The sequence below is a fragment of the Myxocyprinus asiaticus genome, chromosome 40 (genome assembly GCF_019703515.2).
Source record: "Myxocyprinus asiaticus isolate MX2 ecotype Aquarium Trade chromosome 40, UBuf_Myxa_2, whole genome shotgun sequence".
In the NCBI taxonomy this organism is placed as follows: Eukaryota; Metazoa; Chordata; class Actinopteri; order Cypriniformes; family Catostomidae; genus Myxocyprinus; species Myxocyprinus asiaticus.
Window position 1 is genome coordinate 29,751,957 of NC_059383.1, and position 24,117 is coordinate 29,776,073.

At 37.4% G+C, this 24,117-nt stretch overlaps 1 protein-coding gene across 1 annotated transcript; it reads left to right on the forward strand.

Annotated features, from left to right (window-relative positions):
• The first annotated feature begins 1,948 nt into the window (after positions 1-1,948).
• LOC127430995 (LIM/homeobox protein Lhx5-like) lies at positions 1,949-17,928 on the forward strand. The gene is made up of 5 exons (XM_051681163.1): positions 1,949-2,454; positions 4,625-4,848; positions 6,671-6,948; positions 11,757-11,922; positions 17,159-17,928. The coding sequence occupies exons 1-5, from the start codon at positions 2,282-2,284 to the stop codon at positions 17,521-17,523; spliced, it is 1,206 nt and encodes a 401-aa protein (XP_051537123.1). The 5' UTR covers positions 1,949-2,281; the 3' UTR covers positions 17,524-17,928.
• Positions 17,929-24,117: the final 6,189 nt, after the last annotated feature.

Here is a 24,117-nt window from a genome sequence, read left to right on the forward strand (position 1 = left end):
GCAGCCCACCGGCATCCCCTGACTCCAGATATTACCAAACGCTATTATGTAGTCTGCATACTGCTTAAACCCCTCTTGTTATAGTAAGGATTATTAATTCTAGGGGATAGATAGATAGATAGATAGATAGATAGATAGATAGATAGATAGATAGATAGCTTTGTGGGTGGGTTAGTTATTTTAAACTATTTTGTTTTTTATTTTCATTCTTTGTTTAGTCACCCTGTTTTACATCTATACTTCTTAACAATTTGTGTGAAACCCATGTTTTTTTTTATAATTTATAATATTTTTTATAAATGTATAATAATAATAATAATAATAATAATAATAATAGCCTACATTGTATATTATTGTTGTTGTTATTTTTATTATTGACATTACTACGATTTTCTTTGGTTAATAGCTTGTTAAATGTCCCAAAAATAAATTCCATTTAACAATCAACATTGGTTACGGTGTTTGCATTTGCTTTCTAATCCGATACACTAACACAACTGTAAACTATGTGCCATTGTTTACATGGAGAGAGGGAAGCAGGTAGACAGACCACGGGTGGCTTGATCCGGATTTATTCCAATGATCAGACATGCATGTGATTTTCAGAAACCGTGAAAACACAGCACTCTGACAAAATGCCTCAGTCTTCTTTTATAGGCTATGATAATGTAGAGGGAAATGTCGGGTTAAAAAAAATTAGAATCGGCCCACATTGGTAACACACATTTTTTTTTTTTCTCAATGGGATAATGTTTAATATAGAATAGCTTGGGGAAATTAAAAATAGTCAGCAATTAACCAAATATTTACCTCTAAACGCAACAAAATACCCAGATCTGTAAATAATCATAATAATAATAATTTTAACAAAATTAAATTTAGATTCTAGTCAGTTTTCACTAAATATTTAAAACAACCCCCTTAACTGCATTGTCCGATTAAAAAAAAAAAAAAGAAAAAAGAAAAAAAAAAGTCAATTCAGTCTCTAGCGCGCTGAAATACATTAGAGTAGCCGATACGTAGTGTTTGCATTTCCACTGCTAACAAAATGATTACCTGGGTAAATATTTAAAATCCCTTCGATTTGTGGCTACTTTGTCAAACCGCTCGGCTACCCGGTACACTCTATCGATGCGAGCCAGTATCTTAATCCACTGCATTTCCCTGTAAATAGCTTTATGCATGAGAAAAGAACGGGATCCCCCCAACAGCGCGCACGTAGATCACTCCTTCAGAATTAAGACGCATTGATGGCTATTTGGATTTTCTACACTGCACTCCAGACATCATGCAAATGACATGCTAAACAATTTTTGTTAAGTAAATTATCGACATTTCTAACAAGAACAAGTGATTTCCTTCTTGTAGCCAATGTCATAATATTAAGCATGAAATGCTATAATAATTACACGTAAAATTTAGACCCGATGGAGTAGTGTCTTATCAGCTTTTTTTTTGTTTGTTTGTTTTTTTTTTTTGTTGTTGTTGTTGTTGTTGTTGTTGAACCGCCTCTTCTGGTCCATATTTGGTGTTGTTTTCAGTGAGGATCCGTGTCTGCTGAGGCCAAAAGGCCTGTTATCCTTAAGAGATGAACTTCTTAGTAAATACCCACGTGCAAATGGTGTGCTTTTTTTAGTCGAATCCAAGTTGCAAGTTCGTCAGGAAAAGAAAAACAGCACGTTGCAGTAATTATTAGCTTTTACTAATACACGCACTACAAGACGATTTAGCAAACCCACGGTGGAACTTTGGAGGCAATCTGAGAGTACCAATATTTAAACCCGTTACCATGGCAACTCGTCCGTGATTGGCCACCGCGGCGCAAGTACAAGAAAAACGTCACCAAATCTGAATACGGATGCCCAAAGCTCCCGCGAACTGGAACAGTGATGTGAAAAGTGTCGTTGTGAGGTGAGTGGACACAAGCAGGTGGATCAAGAACACAAAACACAGTGAAAAATAATAGAAAAGGCGGAATCTGATCAAATGAAAATAGTGCTAACTGAAGAAACCTTTTGAAACTATTTTTATTTTCCTGACTGGCGGTTTATCAACAACCTGGATTTCTGGATGCTGACAGGTAGCCTATAATGCATAACAATCACGTCCGGAGTGTTTACCTCTAGGCGTGGTGGAAACTCACTCTCAAGACGGAACATTTGCTCTGCCGTTGCCCCCTCTCCAAGAAGCCAAGACGTTGCTCAGCACAGATTTGTGTGGCCCCAATCCGAGGCGCAGTGCCCGTTCGGGAAGGTCAGCTCTCGGTCCCCTCCAGGGCGGAATGATGGCGCACTGCGCGGGGTGCGAGAGGCCCATTCTGGATCGGTTTCTCTTAAATGTTCTCGATCGCGCATGGCACGCCAAGTGTGTCCAGTGCTGCGAGTGTAACTGCAACCTGACTGAAAAATGCTTCTCCAGGGACGGAAAGCTCTATTGCAAAATTGACTTTTTCAGGTAAGATATGAAGCTGCACGCATTTGGGCTGCCTCACTTCGTCAAACTTCTGGACTTTAATCCCCATGTAAAGAATGTGTCATGTAGGATTTCCTACCGTTGTTTTCCTCTGTGTGGATAAATCTCAATTTGTGGATTAACCTGCCTAAAAATTTGTAATGTGCTGTTAAACCTTTGATCTCCCTAACATCGCGTCATTCATTAATAGCTTTTGATTGATGACCATTCATTGCTTATTGTATTCACACACTTTCAGTGTGAGAATTCCTCTAGAAGCATTTGCGGCCTTTTGAACACATGATCGTGGGGGAGTAAAGTGTCTGTTCCTTCATTTCAAACATTAACATTCAAATGTTTATTATTCTCGAAAACACATTATTTTGCCATTTAAAGGCATTAGGTGCTTGGTCCACGATTGGTCGTTGGGTTACTGAAACACAACAGGCCGCTGTTTGTAATTATTTTTACATTCATCTAGGAGTAGCCTATAAAAGAAAATTCCAGTAAATAGTGTTTAGCTTTTAACATGTGCATGTCATACAGTTCTGTAACTCTACATGGCATCCAAATTGATAGATATAATAGCTAAAATATTTAAATTATTTTCATTTAATATGTTAATAATTCAAATGTATTGTGTATTTATTGCTATATATATATATATATATATATATATATATATATATATATACGCATATGTGTTTGAAATATTATAAACTGCTCTCTGCAACCATGGGCAAGTTAAATCACCAAACATAAAATAATTGTTCATGTTTTTCACAATCTTTCGGATATAAAATCGTTTTACTCCCGGCATAAGATCTGTATAATAAAAAAGATTAAAAACAACATAGCCTCACGTGTGCTACACCTGTAATGATATTGCTATGATATTGATTCTGAAGTAACACTGCAGGCAGAATAGGCCGCTTATTTACTTTTATTAATGTTTAATATCAGAAAATTAGTTCTGTCAAGTATTCTTCTTGTTTACATTTTACTGTGCTATTTAATGTCATACAGTGTTTAAGCTTTCATGTATGCCATTGTTATCCAAAACGGCCTTGACCATCACGTTCTATGGGGCCCATCCAACTCTGAGCTTGAATGTGGAGCCATTAGTGGGGCGAATCAGTAATCATCCGTAATGCGTCCATTTGTTGTGTAAGTAGTGTTATGGCCTTTCACTGGGAGAGATGCATTTGAAAAGCGCGAGAGCGACTCGATACCATAACAAATGGGGGAAGATTTAGTACATTAGTGTTAAAATAAACCCGAGGGGAGAAACAGAAGGGAGTGCGCTTGACGTGCCTCACTCCCCTTTTGGAGCTGAAAATCATGACCAGCCTGTATACCTTGCCATTCCCGTCTCATTGTCATTGAAATATGAATTTAGCACACCGTATGACCTGTATGTATTGCTGCCTCCTCTTTCTGCATAGAAGCATATATATAGATAGATAGATAGATAGATAGATAGATAGATAGATAGATATAAATATAGTGTGTGTGTGTGTGTGTATGTATGTATGTATGTATATATATATATATATATATATATATATATATATATATATATATATATATATATGCTTCTATGCAGAAAGAGGAGGCAGCAATACACACAGGTCATAAGGTGTGCTAAATTCATATTTCAACGTCAAGCTTACATTGTCATACTGAAGAAATTATTTTTTTTATTATTATTATTATTTTATTGTAATAATCTGTCTTTACACCATGAATAAGGCTTTGAACGCCTTACCTTTGGTATTCTGCCTAATCCCATATTATTACTTCCATTTTCAGCGTGTCGATTTATATACAAATATATTGAGTCTATTGCCAAATTCCTTTAGAAAGAATTATTTAGAGTTGACGGCATGGTTTGTTTAAATGCTGAATAGAAATAGGAGATGCCCGTTATAAACAGGCGTTGCATGGGGAGTCTATTAAAGATAATTTTGTCTATATTAACTACTTACTATAGTATGCCTTCACACGATCATTTCATAATTTTCTAATGAATTGATTTTGCATTACCTGTTTTATTACTGTACTTTCACCGTTATGTTTACCATTGGGCTTACCATGGTGCGCTTATTTATTATTATTATTATTATTATTATTAAAATACTGTTGTGTATTTTCACCTGTCTGTCCCCTTCAGGCGTTTTGGTACGAAATGTGCGGGCTGTTTGCAGGGCATTTCGCCCAGCGACCTCGTGAGAAGAGCGCGCAGCAAGGTGTTCCATCTGAACTGCTTCACGTGCATGGTGTGCAACAAACAACTGTCCACGGGCGAGGAGCTCTACGTCATAGACGAAAACAAATTTGTGTGCAAAGAGGACTACCTGAGCGCGAGCGCTATCAAAGAGGTCAATTTAAACTCAGGTGAGATAGGTGACTGGAGCTGGAGTATGTCTCTGTGTGTGTGTTGGGGAGGGGGAGGGAGGAGTTGATTTCTGAAGGAGTCTGAGTTAGTTGTTTGAATAGGCTAATATGTGAAAACGCATAGGTTGGGCTTTTTAACGAGACTGAATAGCCTATATTTTTTATCGTTCGCAGAGCTTCAAAATGCATAAAAATAAATAAATAAAACGACTGAGTACGAGCGCGTGCACGTCGTTTTTTAACAATCGTGTTAAAATCGCTTTCGCATTAAAATTGGGGCCTAATTCACATTTTAACTTTATTAACATTTTTGTTTATTTGTTTGGCATCTTATAAATTGCCTTAGTTTAAATGAGCTAACATGCTCTATGTAGCTTTCTTAAATGTAAATACACATTAGAGAGCCCGTAGCCTACACTGTATTCAAATGTAAAATCAATTGGAAGAGAAGGCCTACATTAAAAAAGAAGAAGAAGAAGAAGAAGAAGAAGAAGAAGAAGAAGAAGAAGAAGAAGGAAAAAAGAAAAGAAAAGAAAACGTAATTCAGTGCTGGTTCACCGTTCACGTAGGCTATGTCCCCATGAATATATTGACCACTAGTGTTCAGAACTACGGACAAGCTGTTTGTTTCCCAACACAGGAATGACATCATTATCGCCTCCACTCATGGGTCAGCGCTTGTCCAATTAACGAATTTAACAGCGACTGATTGCTTCGTCTATAGGCTGCTATTTTAAAGAGACACTGGGCCTACAACAGGCATGGTCTTTTGAAATTGATGGCATGCCAGTTTTATACAGATTATGATTTTAATAGTTTTTATAAAAGCGTAGTCTATTTATTTGAGTTTGTAAGACAAAATAATAATAATAATAATAAATCCCCAATATTTTTATGTTTATAAAAAATCTTGTCTGTTGCAATTGATCTTGCAAACATGCCTAATATTTGGGCGAATTATTAACATGCTATTCTTTAAAAAATATATATGCTTGTATTTTTATAATATTTAACACATTTTATTAATATTTTAACACTATTTCAACAAACATTTTAGAATAAAAGTTAACCTGTAAATTGAATAGGCCTGGTTGAAATGATTTTACGCTACGATAAACCATGTGCCCGAGAATATGATTTTAGTCAGTCTTTTTTCCATTGCAGCTGAGCACTGTTTTGGTTTGGTGTTGTTGTGTCCGTCTTTGGAGAAATGTCCATAACTCATTTTCCTCAGCTCATGCGTTCTTGTCAGATAAACGCCTGTAGTCGTATTTCCCCGCTCCTCAGACAATGACAAGCTGTTATCAAGCACAGCAGCCTGTCCCAAGAGACATCCAGACTTAATTCCTCCGATATTTCGCAGAAGTGATCGTAGGATATGATTCACGTCAGACCTCTGCTTGTTTTCTCTTTTTTGGATATTCGAATCAGCTTGAGCCATAATAGAACATTTTGTGAAGGGCCTCAATATTTTTAACGTCTAGGGCAGCGTGTTGCACATGGATATTGCTATAATTGCACATGCATATATTTTGTTTTATAGTTTCACATGGATAGTTTAATTGTCGAAGAAACACTGGGCTAAATTAAGCCCGAGTTATTTAGTTTAGACTGAAAAGCAGAAAAAGCTTACTTTTGGACCATTTTTTTCTTTTCTTTTTTCTTCAATTTGTATTTGTTTTACAATGGGCGTATTAAGTCCCTCATTGTGTGTGTGTGTGTGTGTGTGTGTGTGTGTTTCTATTATTTATTTATTATTATTATTACTATTATTAACTTTTTTTTTTTGTATTATTATTAATAATAATAATAATAATTCCAGTGTCATCGTGTACGGACCGGAGTTTATCGCCTGATCTCCCGGATCCGATTCAGGACGACACGAAGGAGACGGACAATTCTACATCATCAGATAAGGACACTAACAACAATGAAAACGAGGAGCAGAACTCGTGCACGAAGCGAAGAGGCCCGCGCACCACCATCAAGGCCAAACAGCTGGAGACGCTGAAAGCCGCGTTCGTGGCCACGCCGAAGCCTACGAGACATATCCGCGAGCAACTCGCGCAGGAGACCGGCCTCAACATGCGAGTCATACAGGTAAGATACACACCTGGGATATTAATTTATAATATATATAATTCATTTGTGCATAATTTTTTTTTTTTTTTTTTTTTTTAGGAACATTTTTATCTAGGTCTTTATTTATGTATTTATTTCTAATTCATTTATGCATCCATTTTTTTTTTTAGGAATTATTTTATATATATATATTTTTTTCCATTATTTATATTATGCCATGTAGTCAACCTTTTAAGCCTTCTTTTGTTATGTAGGCTGTGCATGTGTTGGTGTATTCACACTAACACTCAAAATCTATTTATTTGGACATTTACCTCTATTCGCAAATGCATTGTTTGTCAAATGTAGCCTATACTGGTTCGCTCATTGATAGTGTAACATACTACAAAATACATATACACCGATCAGCTACAACATTAAAACCACCTGCCTAATATTGTGTAGGTCCTCTAGTGCCGCCAAAACAGCGCCAACCCGCATCTCAGAATAGCATTCTGAGATGGTATCCTTCTCACCACTATTGTACAGAGTGGTTATCTGAGTTACCGTAGACTTTGTCAGTTTGAACCAGTCTGGCCATTCTCTGTTGACCTCTCTCATTTCCGTCCACAGAACTGCTGCTCACTGGATGTTTTTTGTTTATGGCACCATTCAAAGTAAATTCTCAAACCAGCCTGTCTGGCACCAACAACCATCCATGTGATTATCTAATCAGCCAATCGTGTGGCAGCAGTGCAGTGCATAAAAATCAAGCAGATATGGGTCAGGAGCTTCAGTTAATGTTCACATCAACCATCAGAATGGGGAAAAAAATGTATCTCCGTGAATTTGGCCGTGGCATGATTGTTGGTGCCAGATAGGCTGGTTTGAGTATTTCTGTAACTGCTGATCTCCTAGGATTTTCATGCACAACAGTCTCTAGAATTTACTCAGAATGGTGCCAGAAACAAAAAAACATCCAGTGAGGGGCAGTTCTTCGGACGGAAACGCTTTGTTGATGAGAGAGGTCAGCAGAGAATGGCCAGACTGGTTCGAAGTGACAAAGTCTTTGGTAACTCAGATAATCGCTCTGTACAATTGTGGTGAGAAGAAAAGCAGCTCAGAATGCTATTCTGAGATGCGGGTTGGTGCTGTTTTGATGGCACGAGGGGGATCTACACAATATTAGGCAGGTGGTTTTAATGTTGTGGCTGATCGGTGTATATGTTGGCACATTCCTTTCTTTGTTGTAAATCTTGTGAAGCAGTTCATTAAAGTTGTTAATATCAGGTAATTTATATAAGGTAGCAGCCAGGTCTTGATTAAAAAAGGCAAAAAGTAGCTAAGATGAAAACATCAGCTAAAAGTTTATGTGATAGCCTTGTCAGTTCCCACTGAGAAAATGTTAATGTGAAAGACTATCTGTTTTGACAGAAATTACAGTCAACTTTTCTCATTAAATGTAAAAAAAAACAATCTTGCTAATAAATTGCTAAGACAATGAGGAACTTAACTATAGAGGTGTTGTAGTGGTGTGGTAGTGTCTGAAGAGATGTGCATATTGTGAATTTATGAAAGAGAGTAATGTTCACGTTAACACGTTATCTTGTATTAACATATATATCCTACATAAAAATTAATGGTTATTTGTTTTATTTGTGTGCTATTATGTGATTTTCTGTGTATAGTGAAATTGTTTTCCTATTTAGAAATATTAATTGAAATCAGCTTGGTGGATCAGCTTAGTCGGACTGTCTGTCTTGCCAGTGACATCAGTTGCGCTCCCACAGCTCTGTGCGCATTCAGAGAGAATCTCTGTACACTTATATATACACAGTTCACTCAACAGTGTTGCGGCATCGCGTTAGTAGATTGAAAAAGTTCCAGGTCAAAAGACTACTCATTGTTCTGGCGGCCATACATATCATAAATTATTTCAGGTGGGCATATGCAAAATCCTATGAAAGATAGGTGGCATACGGTGTTAGTAAACACAGCCATGCCATAGAATCAGGGGCGTGTCCAGGATTTTTTGCCAGGGTTGGCAAAGGGTTGACAAGCGCCAAGTAAGGGGTGGCATCCAGTAAGTTTGTCTGGGGGGGATTGGAGATTTCCGTCTGAGAGTGTGGTTTGTCTACTGAGCTGGAACGCTGTATCCTCCCAGACACGGGCAGAACATTTTTATGGTCCTTGTGTGACAAGGATGGGTTAAACCGTTGCGCACCGTCTCCAGGACACGAGCGGGGTCTGAGTTGGGGTGGCAAGTGGGGTTGCAAAGCTAATTTTTTGGGTGGCAACTGCCACCCTGTGCCACCCTTCTGGCCCTGCCCCTGCATAGAATCCATGCAGATTTCAGATCAACACCTTATGTGAGAATGAGGGTTTTCCACCAGTTTTCTAAACATACTAAAAGTAATTTAGTCCAGAAAAAGGCTTTATTTATCTTTATTACTATTATTTTAATAAAAAATGTACGAGTTGAAAATGAAGATGTTGTTTAAATAACTGGAGAATCTATCAGATTTAGCAGAAAATGCAGAATCCCAACATGGATTTATTAACAATAACCATAAAGGCACATGCCACATCCTCATAGTCTGGTCATTCCATTTAGAAGTACCAATTTTATTTATTCGTTCACCTGTTTATTGGCTTAAAATAAAGGAAGGTCTGTAATAGCAATAGGAACTTGATTCTTCATCTCTAATTGCCAAAGGTACGTTGGGTGTCTTTTATGTGTGAACAAGCACACAGCAGACTTGGTAGCTCATCTTCCCGTGTCACTGTCATCATCAATAAATCACAACCCTCTCACTGCTTTGTTTCTGAGCCAAAATGGAGACAGCCTTTGCCATGCGTCCCCATTCATTTGTCATGTGTTAAATGCGGATTGTGCTCTGCGCGGGGAGTCCTCCGGAGCCATGCCGGTTCAGCAGCATGTGTGTGTAATCCCTAAGCAACGCTCACTCAGGAGGAGGCAAAACATTTCCATAAAAATGTACCAAACAGTTAGCCGATTGTTCTCAATAAGCAGGTGTTGCCTTTGCTGAGCATGGAGAGGAATGCTTAAGTGGTTTTAGTTAGAGAACATGATTTGTCTCTCAAACACACTCTCAATATAGTCTCTCTCACGTTCAAACACGGTAGGATTCTGCCTCCAGAGCAGAGTAACTGTTGTTAGCATATATTATGCAGTGGCAATTCAGATTCGGGCATGAATGTGTTACATTTTACCATTATGCATAACAATGTCTCCTTATGTTATTTTCATTTCTTTTCTCTGTGTTCCTGTGCAAGCAGTTTATATGACAACAGTGTGAAAATGGCCCTCGTGGTGTTTGTTGAAGCACGCAGTTATTCTTTTGACTAAATGGTTATATTGGAGTTTCTGTGGCACAGTGGTATGCCAAATTGCCTTGGTCACTGTCGAAGATTGAAACAATGTTCGACAGTGATGAGTTTGATATTGCATCAGTCACACTTCTATATCAGCTCAATTTGTAATGAGTTGCTGGTGTTGTGATCAAACGATACCTGTCTGCACTGTGGTAGCTCAGAAATTATGTGCATGCATGCACACAAACGATTATCATCACAGCATATTCATTTTTGCAGGAATATATATCTCGGGCAGCATTTGCTCTATCATTAAGCTCTGTAGCTGAAGATAAGGCTTTAAAGTCTGACTTATTTAATGAGTTTCAACTGATCAATTATGTGTCAGTTCTCTTCATTAATAGTTTTATAACTGATTAGATGTTGTCAGTGGCTGTTCTGTTGTTTTCGTGTTTATCCTACAGCTTATTTGTCTGCAATATAGCCTGTTCTGCATTACAGCTTATTTTTTTAGAAATCGAACAATATGTTGTTTTGATGCAAAATCTTCATGGTCATAACGTTGGTGTAGTGAGGTTAAAGGGTATATATTTCATATCTCTGATCATGGTTATCAATTACATTACAATGCTCGGAAAACATTACGCATGAACAGTGACATCTGAGTGTCAATTTACTATTTAGTTTCCTTATTTAATTTAAAGGTATAGTTCTCCCAAAAATGAAAATTCTCTCATTATTTACTCACCCTCATGCCATACCAGCTGTGTATGACTTTCTTCTGCTGAACACAAACAAAGATCTTTAGAAGAATATCTCAGCGATTGTAGGTCCATACAATGCAAGTGAATGGGTACAAAAATTCTGAAGCTCTTAAAAGCACATAAAGGCAGCAATAAAGTAATCCAGATGACTCCAGTGGTTATATCTATGTCTTCAGAAACTATATGATATGTGTGGGTGAGAAACAGATTAATATTTAAGTCCTTTTATATATATATATATATATATATATATATATATATATATATATATATATATATATATATATATATAAAATACATTCTCCACCTTTGACCAGCCCCAACCAGTAGGTGGTAATTTTTGGGTGAACTATTCCTTTAAGAATGTGTTGCCAATAGCAGTAAATATACAAAATAATTGTTGATATGAGAGTGCTAAGAGTAAGATGCCTATAGTTTTTAACCTTTCTGTGTACCTTCTGATAAATAAACAATAAAATCTTATGAAATCTCCTTCTGCAAAGGTTCAAACAACTTTAAGCTTTGACGTCAACAAAAAACGAGTCATGATGACAGTAAACATGTTCTAGATGGTTTAATTTGGTACCTAAATCAGGTCATAGGTATTAAGCAATCTTCAATCTCAGAAAATTACACAATGTTGAAAACTGTTTTCTCTGCAAAGTTGGCAAAAATGTAGTAAATCACAGATGCTTAACACATCTTCGTGGTAATTACAGACTTCCTAATTGTGGCTTCTCCTTGCAGGTATGGTTTCAAAATCGACGGTCTAAAGAGCGAAGGATGAAGCAGCTCAGTGCTCTTGGTGCTCGAAGGCACGCTTTCTTCAGGGGACCCCGCAGAATGAGGCCACTCGGAGGAAGGCTAGAGGACCCAGACATCCTGGGCCCTGGAGGATACAGTTACTATGGAGGTATATAAACAGATGTTCTCCCCCACTCTCTGATTCTCCTTACACACACAAACACAAAGAATGTTCTTTCTCACAAAGCACACATTTATGCACAATAAAATCATCTGTCCATGCACACCTACACATTAACTTCTGGGCTTTCCTCTTACCTTGAAAGCAAAGACTCCCTGCACCCTTACACACACAAATACACACTCTTTCTCTGTATCAAGACAATTTATCACCCATCGTAACTTTAAAGCAGAATTCCAAAGGCTGTATTTTCTATGCATCTAGCGCTCTGTTGTCTCCTAAAATTCAGTCACATGTAAAAATGAAAAGTACAACTACATTCCAGTACACACCTGGCATCTGACCTATTAACAGGAGTTAGACGGAGATACAGCATACTGTATATTGCATTTCTGCATTGGAAACATACCACTGGGCACCAACCATTTTAGAAATTGGAATTTAAAATCCACGTTATTCCCAGATATTCCCAATACCATATCATTATCGAATAACCTAGATTTCAGAAGTAAAAAATCTGATGTTTGCATGTAGATGGACGTACTGATTCCTGAAAGTCTGGCATTGATGATTTGACTATCTATCACCTAATGAGCAAGTGGTGTTTCTTTATAGTAAATTGTCTTTTGATGATTGATTACCACATTAAAGTATCACAACTGCGGAAAAAAATAATGGAATTGGGAGAACAGTTAATGACTTTCTGTAGCACTAATTATATAGGCCAACTCAAAGAGGTATGAGAGAGAGAGGGAGGATGGATGTGTCAGAACAATTTACAGTATGTGTGGCAATGCACACGTGTCTTTCTTTACTCCTTTACACTATTCCTAAATCTATTTTGGTCCTCTTTCATCCTCTTTTATTAGAGCTCTGTGATTTCTTTCATTAATTAGCACATTTTCCTTTTCAATCTTGTCTTACACTACCTCTGTAAATCACTTGGTCACAGTTAAATTATTCTGACTCATTGTGTGGGATAATGAAAAAAAAAAAAATCTTAATTTGGGCATCAAATAAATATAACAAAACCTAATGAGTTAATCGAATTATGATTGTGGTGGTGAGCCATGTGCTGAACAGCTAAAAAGAAAAAACAACAGGTTGAGCCCTTAAATGCGTACTTTTGGTCTTTAGTGACTCAGGACCACATTCCAGCCCGTTTACCTCATCATTTCTTATTTCCCCACCTCTTTAGTATTCCTCAAGCTTTCCCTTCTAAGTAGTGTAACTAAACTCAGCAAAAACAGAAATGTCCTCTCACTTTCAACTGCTTTTATTTTCAGCAAACTTATCATGTGAAAATATTTGTACACTGTAAAATCTAATTAGTTGACCTTACTTAGATTTTTCAAGGCAATCGGTTTGCATGCTTTTTCTAAGTAAACATACTTATTTGGCTCAAGTAAACTGAACGTAATTTTTTTAAGTAACATTAACTAGCTACAAGTAAGCTTAACTCATCTATGATTAAAGTATCGTTGCTTTGATTTGATGATTTAAATTGGGTTATAACATGTCTTATACAGAAAGATATGAGGGATAAGGGAAATTATGACTAGACTCTAAGTTAGCCATAGGGCACACTGGACTCTACACAGTACTTCATAGTGCACATAAATCTGCCCTTTGTAAAGTACAATTGAGTAAAGAATAATGGCTTAAATTGAACAGGCTCCAATTTGACCAGAGGTAACACTTATCACCCTCATGGTGACTTAACAAAAATCTCAATTATCAACAAGCTACAACAAAACAACAACAATAGTCATAAGAATTAAAACTAAATACATTTTTAAATAAAAAAACTATTATTTTACTACATAAGTTCCCTTGTTTTGACCAAGCAAACATAATTTATTCAAGCACAAGGGTTTATGGGTATTCCACACAGCTGCAATTTTGTACTTGGTAATTTTAAATTAGTAGTACTCTAAACCCAATTTTAAAGAACTTATGTATTTGAGTTATGATTCTAAAATGTAACATTTCAAGTAATGTTTAATTAGGACCACTTAAATGTTTATATTAATGACAACTTTAGGATTTAGAGAGTAACTGTAACTTAATTTAAACTAGTAAGAATAGTAAAAATTTAAGATTAAGTTGAGTAAACTATTTTTTATAATTTGAGATTACTATTAGTGTTTACAGTGTATGAACATAAAAAGGTTCAACAACTAAGACATAAACTGAATAAGTTTCACAGACATGTGACTAACAGAAATGGAATAATGTGTTCCTGAACAAAGTGGGGGTCAAAATCAAAAGTAACAATCAAAAGTAACAGTCTGTATCTGGTGTGGCCACCAGCTGCATTAAGTACTGCAGTGCATCTCCTCCTCATGGACTGCACCAGATTTGCCAGTTCTTGCTGTGAGATGTTACCCCACTCTTCCACCAAGGCACTTGCAAGTTCCCGGACATTTCTGGGGAAATGGCCCTAGCCCTCACCCTCCGATCCAACAGGTCCCAGACATGCTCAATGTGATTGAGATCCAGGCTCTTCGCTGGCCATGGCAGAACACTGACATTCTTGTCTTGCAGGAAATCATGCACAGAACAAGTAGTATGGCTGGTGGCATTGTCATGCTGGAGGATCATCTCAGGATGAGCCTGCAGGAATGGTACCACATGAGGGAGGAGGATGTCTTCCCTGTAACGCACAGTGTTGAGATTGCCTGCAATGACAACAAGCTCAGTGCGATGATGCTGTGAAACACCGCCCCAGACCATGACGGACCCTCCACCTCCAAATCGATCCTGCTCCAGAGTACAGGCCTCAGTGTAACGCTCATTCCTTCGACGATAAGCGTGAGTCCGACCATCACCCCTGGTGAGACAAAACCGCGACTCATCAGTGAAGAGCATGTTTTGCCAGTCCTGTCTGGTCCAGCGAAGGTGGGTTTGTGCCCATAGGCGACGTTGTTGCCGGTGATGTCTGGTAAGGACCTGCCTTACAACAGGCCTTAAAGCCCTCAGTCCAGCCTCTCTCAGCCTATTGCGGACAGTCTGAGCACTGATGGAGGGATTGTGCGTTCCTGGTGTAACTCGGGCAGTTGTTGTTGCCATCCTGTACCTGTCCCGCAGGTGAGATATTCGGATGTACCGATCCTGTGCAGGTGTTGTTACACGTGGTCTGCCACTGTGAGGATGATCAGTTATCCTTCCTGTCTCCCTGAAGCACTGTCTTAGGCGTCTCACGGTATGGACATTGCAATTTATTGCCCTGGCCACATCTGCAGTCCTCATGCCTCCATGCAGCATGCCTAAGGCACGTTCACGCAGATGAGCAGGGACCCTAGGCATCTTTCTTTTGGTGTTTTTCAGAGTCAGTAGAAAGGTCTCTTTAGTGTCCTAAGTTTTTATAACTGTGACCATAATTGCCTACCGTCTGTAAGCTGTTAGTGTCTTAACGACCGTTCCACAGGTGCATGTTCATTAATTGTTTATGGTTCATTGAACAAGCATGGAAAACATTGTTTAAACCCTTTACAATAAAGATCTGTAAAGTTATTTGGATTTTTACAAAATTATCTTTAAAATACAGTGTCCTGAAAACGGGACGTTTCTTTTTTTTTTTTTTTTGCTGAGTTTATATTTTCTAATTGCTTAGTAACCAAAAGTGCATAGGGTCGTTAGTGACCCAAGAAATTTAATATGCTTTTGTGCTTCCATAAATCATATTTAGGGGGCCAAGCACAGAAGGTGCTGGAACCTTATTGTACTTGTTAGGATTTTCTTCTCTTCTTCCCTAAAATGTCTGAGTGTCAGTGATCGTAAGTCGTACAGATCCCAAACTTGGCAGGGTGGTTCCAAATGCACACCGCTACTCAGGCATACACACACACACACCTCCATACGACTCTAGGTGGTGCTATAATAAGCATTGCATTTTCGCGAATAACTCTGGAACCATAAGGGCTAGAATAAAAATTCCATTTCCTCCGATTTCTTGAGTCAAGCCCTACAAAACATATATCTCCAATTTAATTTCCATCTATAACATTTTTCTGCCATTTTGAATTTTTTGAAAAACATACTTTTTCGAACTCCTCCTAGGTCGTTTGTCCAATTTGCACAAAAATTTTTATACATCATCTACAGACCCTCCTGACAAAAAGCTATCAAAAGAATTCCGATACGTGAAATTATTCCAAAGATATTAGCGATACAATTCCTTCAGTTGAACACACTTTGATTCATCGATCAATATCTACTCAACGCAAACTCCAAATGTAATGGTACACGTAACTCAGTACACATAGTCAACAGGCCATGTTGAGGATGTACGTAATTTGTTAAATTGTACCCATAGGGGGCGCTACAACTAAAAAAACTGTCATAATTCTGCAGTCGTTTGATCGACAAAGTTCAAATGAAATATGCACCTTCTAAGGTTCAAGTGCTAACATATCCTTAACATATAAAAACAAAATGGCCACCAGCAGCCAAACTTCAGCACCTAATAACTTGAATTGTGAATGGCCAATGGTCATGAAACGTATACACAAGAAGGGTCTCTACTTGAAGCTGTATATAAAATTTTGTGAGAATATGCCAAATGGTGGCACTATAATAAGCTAATTTGTGCTTTTGCTAATTACTCCGGAAAGGTATAGGCTAGAATAATTTTTCTTAGTTTCTCCAAATCCTTCAGTGCCACCAAATTATATGGTCACATGGATTTCAATTTTCGAATGAAAACTTTTCAACCATTTTTTTGAAAAACCTAATTTTTCGAACTCGTCCTAGGCTGTTTCCTCGATTCACACAAAACTTTAGTATACACCATCTAGACCCTCCTAACAAAAATGTATTAAAAGAATTTTGATTCATTAAGTCATTTGGAAGATATAAGCAAATACATTTTTGGGTGTGGCCTGTAATCACTAATTGGCCTGTATCTTGTGAGCGAAAAATTCAAACTTAACAAAACTTAACACACACATGGACAAAAGAACATTCTTAGGTCACATGCAAAAATGTCATCAATTTGTGATGCTAGGGGGCACTATAACTTAGATAATGATTAGATAATTGCATGAATAAGTAGGTGTACAAGTGTTCCTAATAAAGTGCTTGGTGAGTGTATGTGTTGGGTCACTAAAGACCCAAGGTATTTAATGTTTGGCGAAACACCCAGGCATTTAAGGGTTAACAATTAACAAAGATTTAAGGAAGCATTTTCTAATTGGACTCATTATTGTCATGTCTTCTACAGAATACCAGGGTGACTACTACGGGCCAGTGGTCAACTATGACTTCTTTCCTCACGGACCCCCTTCCTCACAGGCACAGTCTCCAGCCGAGTCCCCTTACCTCTTAAGCACGGGTACAGGAGCCCTGGAGGGCGGCCCAGTCCCTGGTCACCACCCCTCAGACAACCAAAGGTTCACTGACATGATTTCCCACGCAGACACCCCCAGCCCTGAACCAGGCATGACTGGGCCACTCCATCCCAATTCACAGGAGGAAGGTGGCTACGCAGGGGGTCCTAGTCCACCCTTCCCCCTGGCCAGCAACACCAGTTACAGCGGCCCCATGTCCCATCCTGGTCAAGAGATGGGGGAGAACACAGTTTGGTAGGGTCGGGAATTCTGAATATGAGAGGTGGTCTGGGATAAGGCCATGGACTATGGACAAACAGGGGCTCTTCCACCCTTAACAGTCTATCCAAACCTTCCTCTATCTATCAGAGTTATCACCTCAGTGCAACAGGTTACTGAGGCAGGGATTATTGGCTGGTCTTGGTACTCAATCGAATATTTGAACAGAGGACTCTTCACAAACCAAGAGGCGAAAAGACAAAATACAACTCTCTGTCTCAGTTTAGTTTCTACTGTCAAAGGATGTGTATTGTCAGTGGTCATATGACCAACCACAATGGTTTGATTCCATTTCTATAGTTTCCTAAGTTCAATATTATGATTGTCATAATCAACAATAGCTCAAATGTCTGTCGTTTTTTTTTTTGTTTTTTTTTTTTGTTTTTTTCAAACAGCTTCCATACAGAAGTACATTTGATGACCGCACTACTGACGAATGCGCTATTGCATTTGATGGTCGGTTTACTTTCAGAAGTGAACTAGTACTTAAAGGTAAATGCATCTTCATTGTTATGTTGGCTTTAGTTGCTTGCTTTTCCAAGACTCTAAGGCTCAATTTGTTCAAATTTTAAATGTTTTCTTTTTCTGTCATAAAACTGGTCCATTTGTAACATTTTTGTTTCATTCATTAATTGATGAATTGGTTCATTAAACATTTTGATGAACAGAAGTATACCCGTGTTCTGATAAATCTGTGCCTCTCAAAACAAACTTTGCTATGTATGACTATTTAATTTTATTGACATTTGGTTTACCGAATCAGAGAAAACATACATTGTTTGCTAATACACTATTAAAGTACAAATAAGTTTGATTTTGAGTTTTGGTTATTATACTGATTTTGAAAACCTTTTTGGTAACTAAAAGTTAGCATAGAGTACCTCATGAGGCCTGTATGTGTGTAGTTGACATGAAATACAAAAAAAAAAAAAAAACACCATTCTAAACAGCATTATGCTAATTATTTCATAACTGTTATGCATGCAGTTTTTATTTTATTACATTTTTTTCGTTTTTGAAACAAATACTCATTACTGTACCGAGACAGTAAAAATGGTGCAAACCCTAAGAGAATTAGTGGCCAACAGCACCTAAAAAAAAACCCTCCATTATACATTAAGTTTTAACCTAAAATGTTGATGTTATATTAAAAATTTTTTTACCGGTAATCTATGTACTTTTGAGTTCAGACAACTACCCACATACACTTTTGTTTTTGTCAATGACACTTTTGATAATTGTCTTAAAGGTGCTGTAAGTGATTTTTTTTTTTCACGGAAAAGTATGCTAAAAATGTTCTTACTTAAAGATATTAATGAAATAAGTGTCCTGAGATATCTCACCAGACTCTGTGACAGCTGTAGACTTTGTAAACAGCAAACAAAAATGTGTCCGCAGACCATAGACATTGACGCTTTTCACCTGTCAATCACTTTGCTCATTCTCAAAGTGTTGTATTTGAAGTGGATCATTGAGGCTATGATTCATGTTTGTCAGTTGTGGGCACTATTGTGCCACTTGAATTTGACAGCCACAGGAACAAACAATAGACCTTATTCACGCTAGCACCATCTTTGATTTTTAATGGGAATGACAAGGAGGCTGTGAGGGATAGACTTACAGTCTCTTCAGTGGGCTGTACTGCAGATTCAAGTGTTTTTTGGATCGTTCCGCAGACAAAACATTGATAAAATATCTGTCCAAGAACATTCAGTATACAAAGAACTCCAGACAACATGAGTTGTGGAAAATCAGATGTGATCTAGGAGCTTTACACAGCTTTATACCATTCGTGCCATTAAAGAGATGGTAAGTCTATCCCTCACAGCCTCGTCGTCATTTCCATTAAAAATAAAAGATGCTGCTATTGTGAAAAAGGTCTATTCTGCTCTTTTGCTCAGTTTTGATCTCAAAATAATATTTGAAGGGCGGGGTTTTGGAATGAGGGGGCGTGGCTAATTCAAGGCTCAGTCATGTGAAAGCTTCATAACACTAAAACTGCTTACAGCACCTTTAATAATAATAATAATAATAATAATAGTTTGTCATTTGGTCAATTTTTAGTTTGTTAATTCAAGACATTATGCATCTTTATATTACATATCACTTCCATGACAATTGGCTTTGGCATTTATGACATCACACAGTAGAAAATCACTACTATACCAAAGGATGAAATCGGTAGCAACATTCTCAAATTCTCCAAATTTACTGTGACACTAAATACTTCAAACAAACAAACAAACAAACAAATGCAACTGCAACACATGCAGACATCTGCCTTAGCCACAGCACCTTCCATCCCCCTGTCCTCTTCAAGAGGCCTTTGCCCACAATGTGATCTGTCATTGAGAATGTCATAGAAGCACCCAACGAGCCTGTGCATTGTTCAACTTCATTTAACCTTCGCTTTGGTACCTTCCTTTGAGAGAGAAAAAAAAAACATGTTTTAATGGAAATGATTTTCAAAAGAACATTGGAGCTATAATGAAGAATCTCCTTTAACAGCTGAGGTCTCTCTTCTCAATGGGGGGAAAACAAAAGGACAGGACAGGCAACATCTGTGCCTTACCACTGCACCCTAAACAGCCCCAAGTCTGAAACCAGGCGCCATCTGACGGGCTAGGGAAGAAAAACAACTGTCTAGGCAAATGTTACATAGAAATAAGGGGGCATAGTAATTTTGTAAGACTTAAAGGAATATTCTAGGTTCAACACAAATTGAGCTCAATGAACAGAATAACGCTGACTACTGCAAAAACATAATTTTGACTTGTCCCTCATTTTCCTTAAAAAAGCAAAAACTGGGTGTAAGTGAGGCACTTACAATGTGTAATCAACATTATGCCACAAATGCTGTTGCTTGAGCTTAAGTTGTATTGAAACCAAAGCATTGCTATAATATTAGTTAGTTAATAGTTTTGATACTAACTACGCACACACAGGGTTGGGAGGGTTACTTTTGAAATGTATTCCACTACAGATTACATGCTGTAAAATGTAATTTGTAACGTATTCCGTTAGATTACTCAAGGTCAGTAATGTATTCTAAATACTTTGGATTACTTCTTCAGCACTGGTAGATTTTTTCACTTGTTTTGACTATAAAAACTCTGCCAGTACAATAAGACAAAATACACATGTTAAAAATACATTCTCTGAAAAACCTAAATACCTTATGCAGTGTTGTTTAATCAAAGATAAATCAAATTGATCTTGTTTTAAGGATTTTTTGATATTTTTACAGGAAAACAATACAGAAATTATTATCAAGAATAAGATTTTTGCCCTAATATCAAAGGTCTTACTAGAAAAAAGAAATTATGATCTAACGTGAATTTTCTAGATAAAAAATACGATCATGCCTGGTGCATGTAAAATGGCAAGAAATAGCATTTTAGCTTAGCATAAAGCTGAAAGGTTTATTTCTATTTCTTCTGCTCCAAACTTCAAACTTACTTCTCTGTCTGCTCGTATGAATGTAACACATCATAAGAAAGTGTTTCACCGCTGTTCAAATACACTTTGGATCGCATCATTTATATGTACACACTTTTCCATCCATAAGGACTAAATATTAAATGAAACAAATGACAATAAAATGCAAAGTAATCTCTTCAGTAATCAAAATTCCTTTTGAATGTAACTGTATTCTAATTACCAATGATATAAATTGTAACTGTAGTGGAATACAGTTACTTATATTTTGTATTTTAAACACGTAATACCCGTTACACGTATTCTGTTACTCCCCAACCCTGCGCACACACTCATATATATATATATATATATATATATATATATATATATATATATATATATATATATATATATGTATAGTATGGATGAGCTATGAGCATTTTTCGTATAATCACATCTTCCAAATACAATTTCTAATCAATACATGGGAATGCCATTGTGCTTTATGAATAATCCAATAATTCCAATTTGAAAGTTAAAAAAAAAAAAAAAAAAAAAAACACCCAATAAGATGTACAATAAGAACAGGTAAATCTATTAAAGTTTTACTGAATTTGAAGTTTGAAATGAATAGGTATGATTGCACTATCCATACCTTTACACTGTAAACACGCATAAGTTCTCCTATTCTTTCATGTATAGGAGCCAACAGACACACTATCAAATTCTAACAAACACAGTTTCTTTTTCACATATATATATGTTTTAATATCCAGCATGTTTTCAAGGTTATGATTCTTATTACTCATGCATTTAGAGACTTGTAGGTTTCCAGGGTTGTCGCTCCCACTGCCTCCCTCATTTTTCCCTCCATTCCTGTCTCAGTGGGCTCAGGTGGGCCTGTGGAGGACCACGCAGGCCCCAATTTTCCCCCTGACTGGTTTTAACATAAGGGGTAATGTGAAAGGAGCAGAGACGGGCTCTTCCACCCTATCTTTTCCCCCAGAGGGAGACTGAGAGCTAGGCTAGATCTCGTGTGCAGCCCCACCTGTGGTGGAAAACGTGGTGCTCACTGCCACCATACCATTACTGCCTTCCATATCCCTTTATTATTTACTTCTGCTTCTCTCTGTTTGCTCTCTGGAGCCTGCCAACACCATCTCTCTTTCTCCGAGATAGAATAGAGGTCTTTATCTCATGGAGGTGAGGAAGAGAAGGGGACCACATTAATGGACTGAAAATGTGTCTATATACACATACACTTTCGAACTGGACAAGAGCTTCATGGGCACACTTATATATCGCAAAAAATCTTTAGTTTTCAGATACTGTATATCTGTTGTCTTGCCTCTGCGCGCACGCACACGCACGCACGCACACACACACACACACACACACACACACACACACACACACACAGCAAAGTCCTTTATCACACAAGCCTTTTTTGTAATGGATTTCCTTGTTTTGCTTCAGTGAGACAGGAGAGGCAAGGAGGAGGTGGAGGGGAGAAGCCTTCTGTTGTTGTTTTAAATCACCTGCTCGTTCTCTCACACCTCTCTCCTTCCCTCTCCCTCACATTCTCCGGCCCATGCTTTCCCACAATGCCCCCCTCCACCCAGCAACACAATCAGCCCCACCACACAAGAACCCCCCAGTATGCCTGTCTTTCACCCCACACCCTCTCAGCATCCCTCATTCACCCCATCTTCAGTTAACTCAGACCTTCTCATTTCCTTTTTTCACCCTTCCTCCACTTTGCTCCATCCATCTTCTCTTCATTAAAGCTTACGGTGATACTTAAACATCTCTTTTTTTTAATGTTCAAACATGTTGAAGTATATTGGTACATGGTTACATAGTATACCCAAAAATGAAATTTCTCATTATTTACTCACCCTTGATGTCCCAGGTGTGTATGGCTTTCTTTCTTCACCAGAACACATTTGAAGAAAAAAATAAAAAGATCTTAGCTCAGTAGGTCCTTAAAATGCAAGTAAATGGAGATTTGTCTTTTGAAGCTCCAAAAATCACAGACAGTCAGCATAAACATCATCGATATGACTCCAGCTGCTAAATTAATGTCTTCTAAAGTGATACAATCACTTTTGGTGCAAAAAAAGTTCAATATTTAAGTACTTTTTAACTATAAACCATCAATTCCGTTAGGCTTGACAAGAGGGTGGAGTTCAAGTGGTCTCTCATTTGACGTATTCGCGTTGCCATGATAAAGACATAATCTCATGTTCTCCACCCGGTTGAGACATCCATGATAAGCACACAAACGCACCATTGTGAGTAAAGAAACATATAAATACAGATCTAAAGCAAAACAAACCAACTTACTGTACAGCGTTCCTCCTTCTCACTTGTAAACAGAGCTGATCTTCCGGCTGTGACACACGTGCGTCAGTTCTCGGGTGTTTCAAATGCTAATGCGATTATGTCACATGCACATACCACTGCAGAACGGAAGCATGACTTAGAGTTAAAAAAAAGTACTTAAATATTGATCTTTTTCACTCCAAAAGAGATCGTGTCACTTTAGAAGACATTCATTTAACAGCTGGAGTCGTATCGATGACATTTACACTGACTGTCTGTGATTTTTGGAGCTTCAAAAGAGAAATCAACATTCACTTGCATCTTAAGGACCTACTGAGCTAAGATATTTTTCACATTTTCTTCAATGTGTTCTGGTGAAGAAAGAAAGCCATACAAACCTGGGATATATATATATATATATATATATATATATATATATATATATATATATATATATATATATATATATATAAAAAATAGGAGAATTTTCATTTTTGGGTGAACTATCCATTTAAGAGCAAAGTGCATGGAATTGAAAAATGTTTCAGTTGTTTTTGCTTTTAAGATTTAATAGAATGACTGTCAATCAACTATTGATGGTATTTTTGCCGAACACACTAATGCAAAATATAATAACGCTTCATAATTCTTGTGTATTTTTAGTTCAGCTCAAAATTTGATTTCCATTTTCGCATCATAAACTTTAGAAAGAACTATTTTAGGGTCTGTTAAGTTATTTTGTATTCTGCATGTATAGGACATAGTACAGCGATTTTACACAAGGTTTACAGAGTGTGCAGTAAATGCTGTTTAAAATGTGATAAATCTT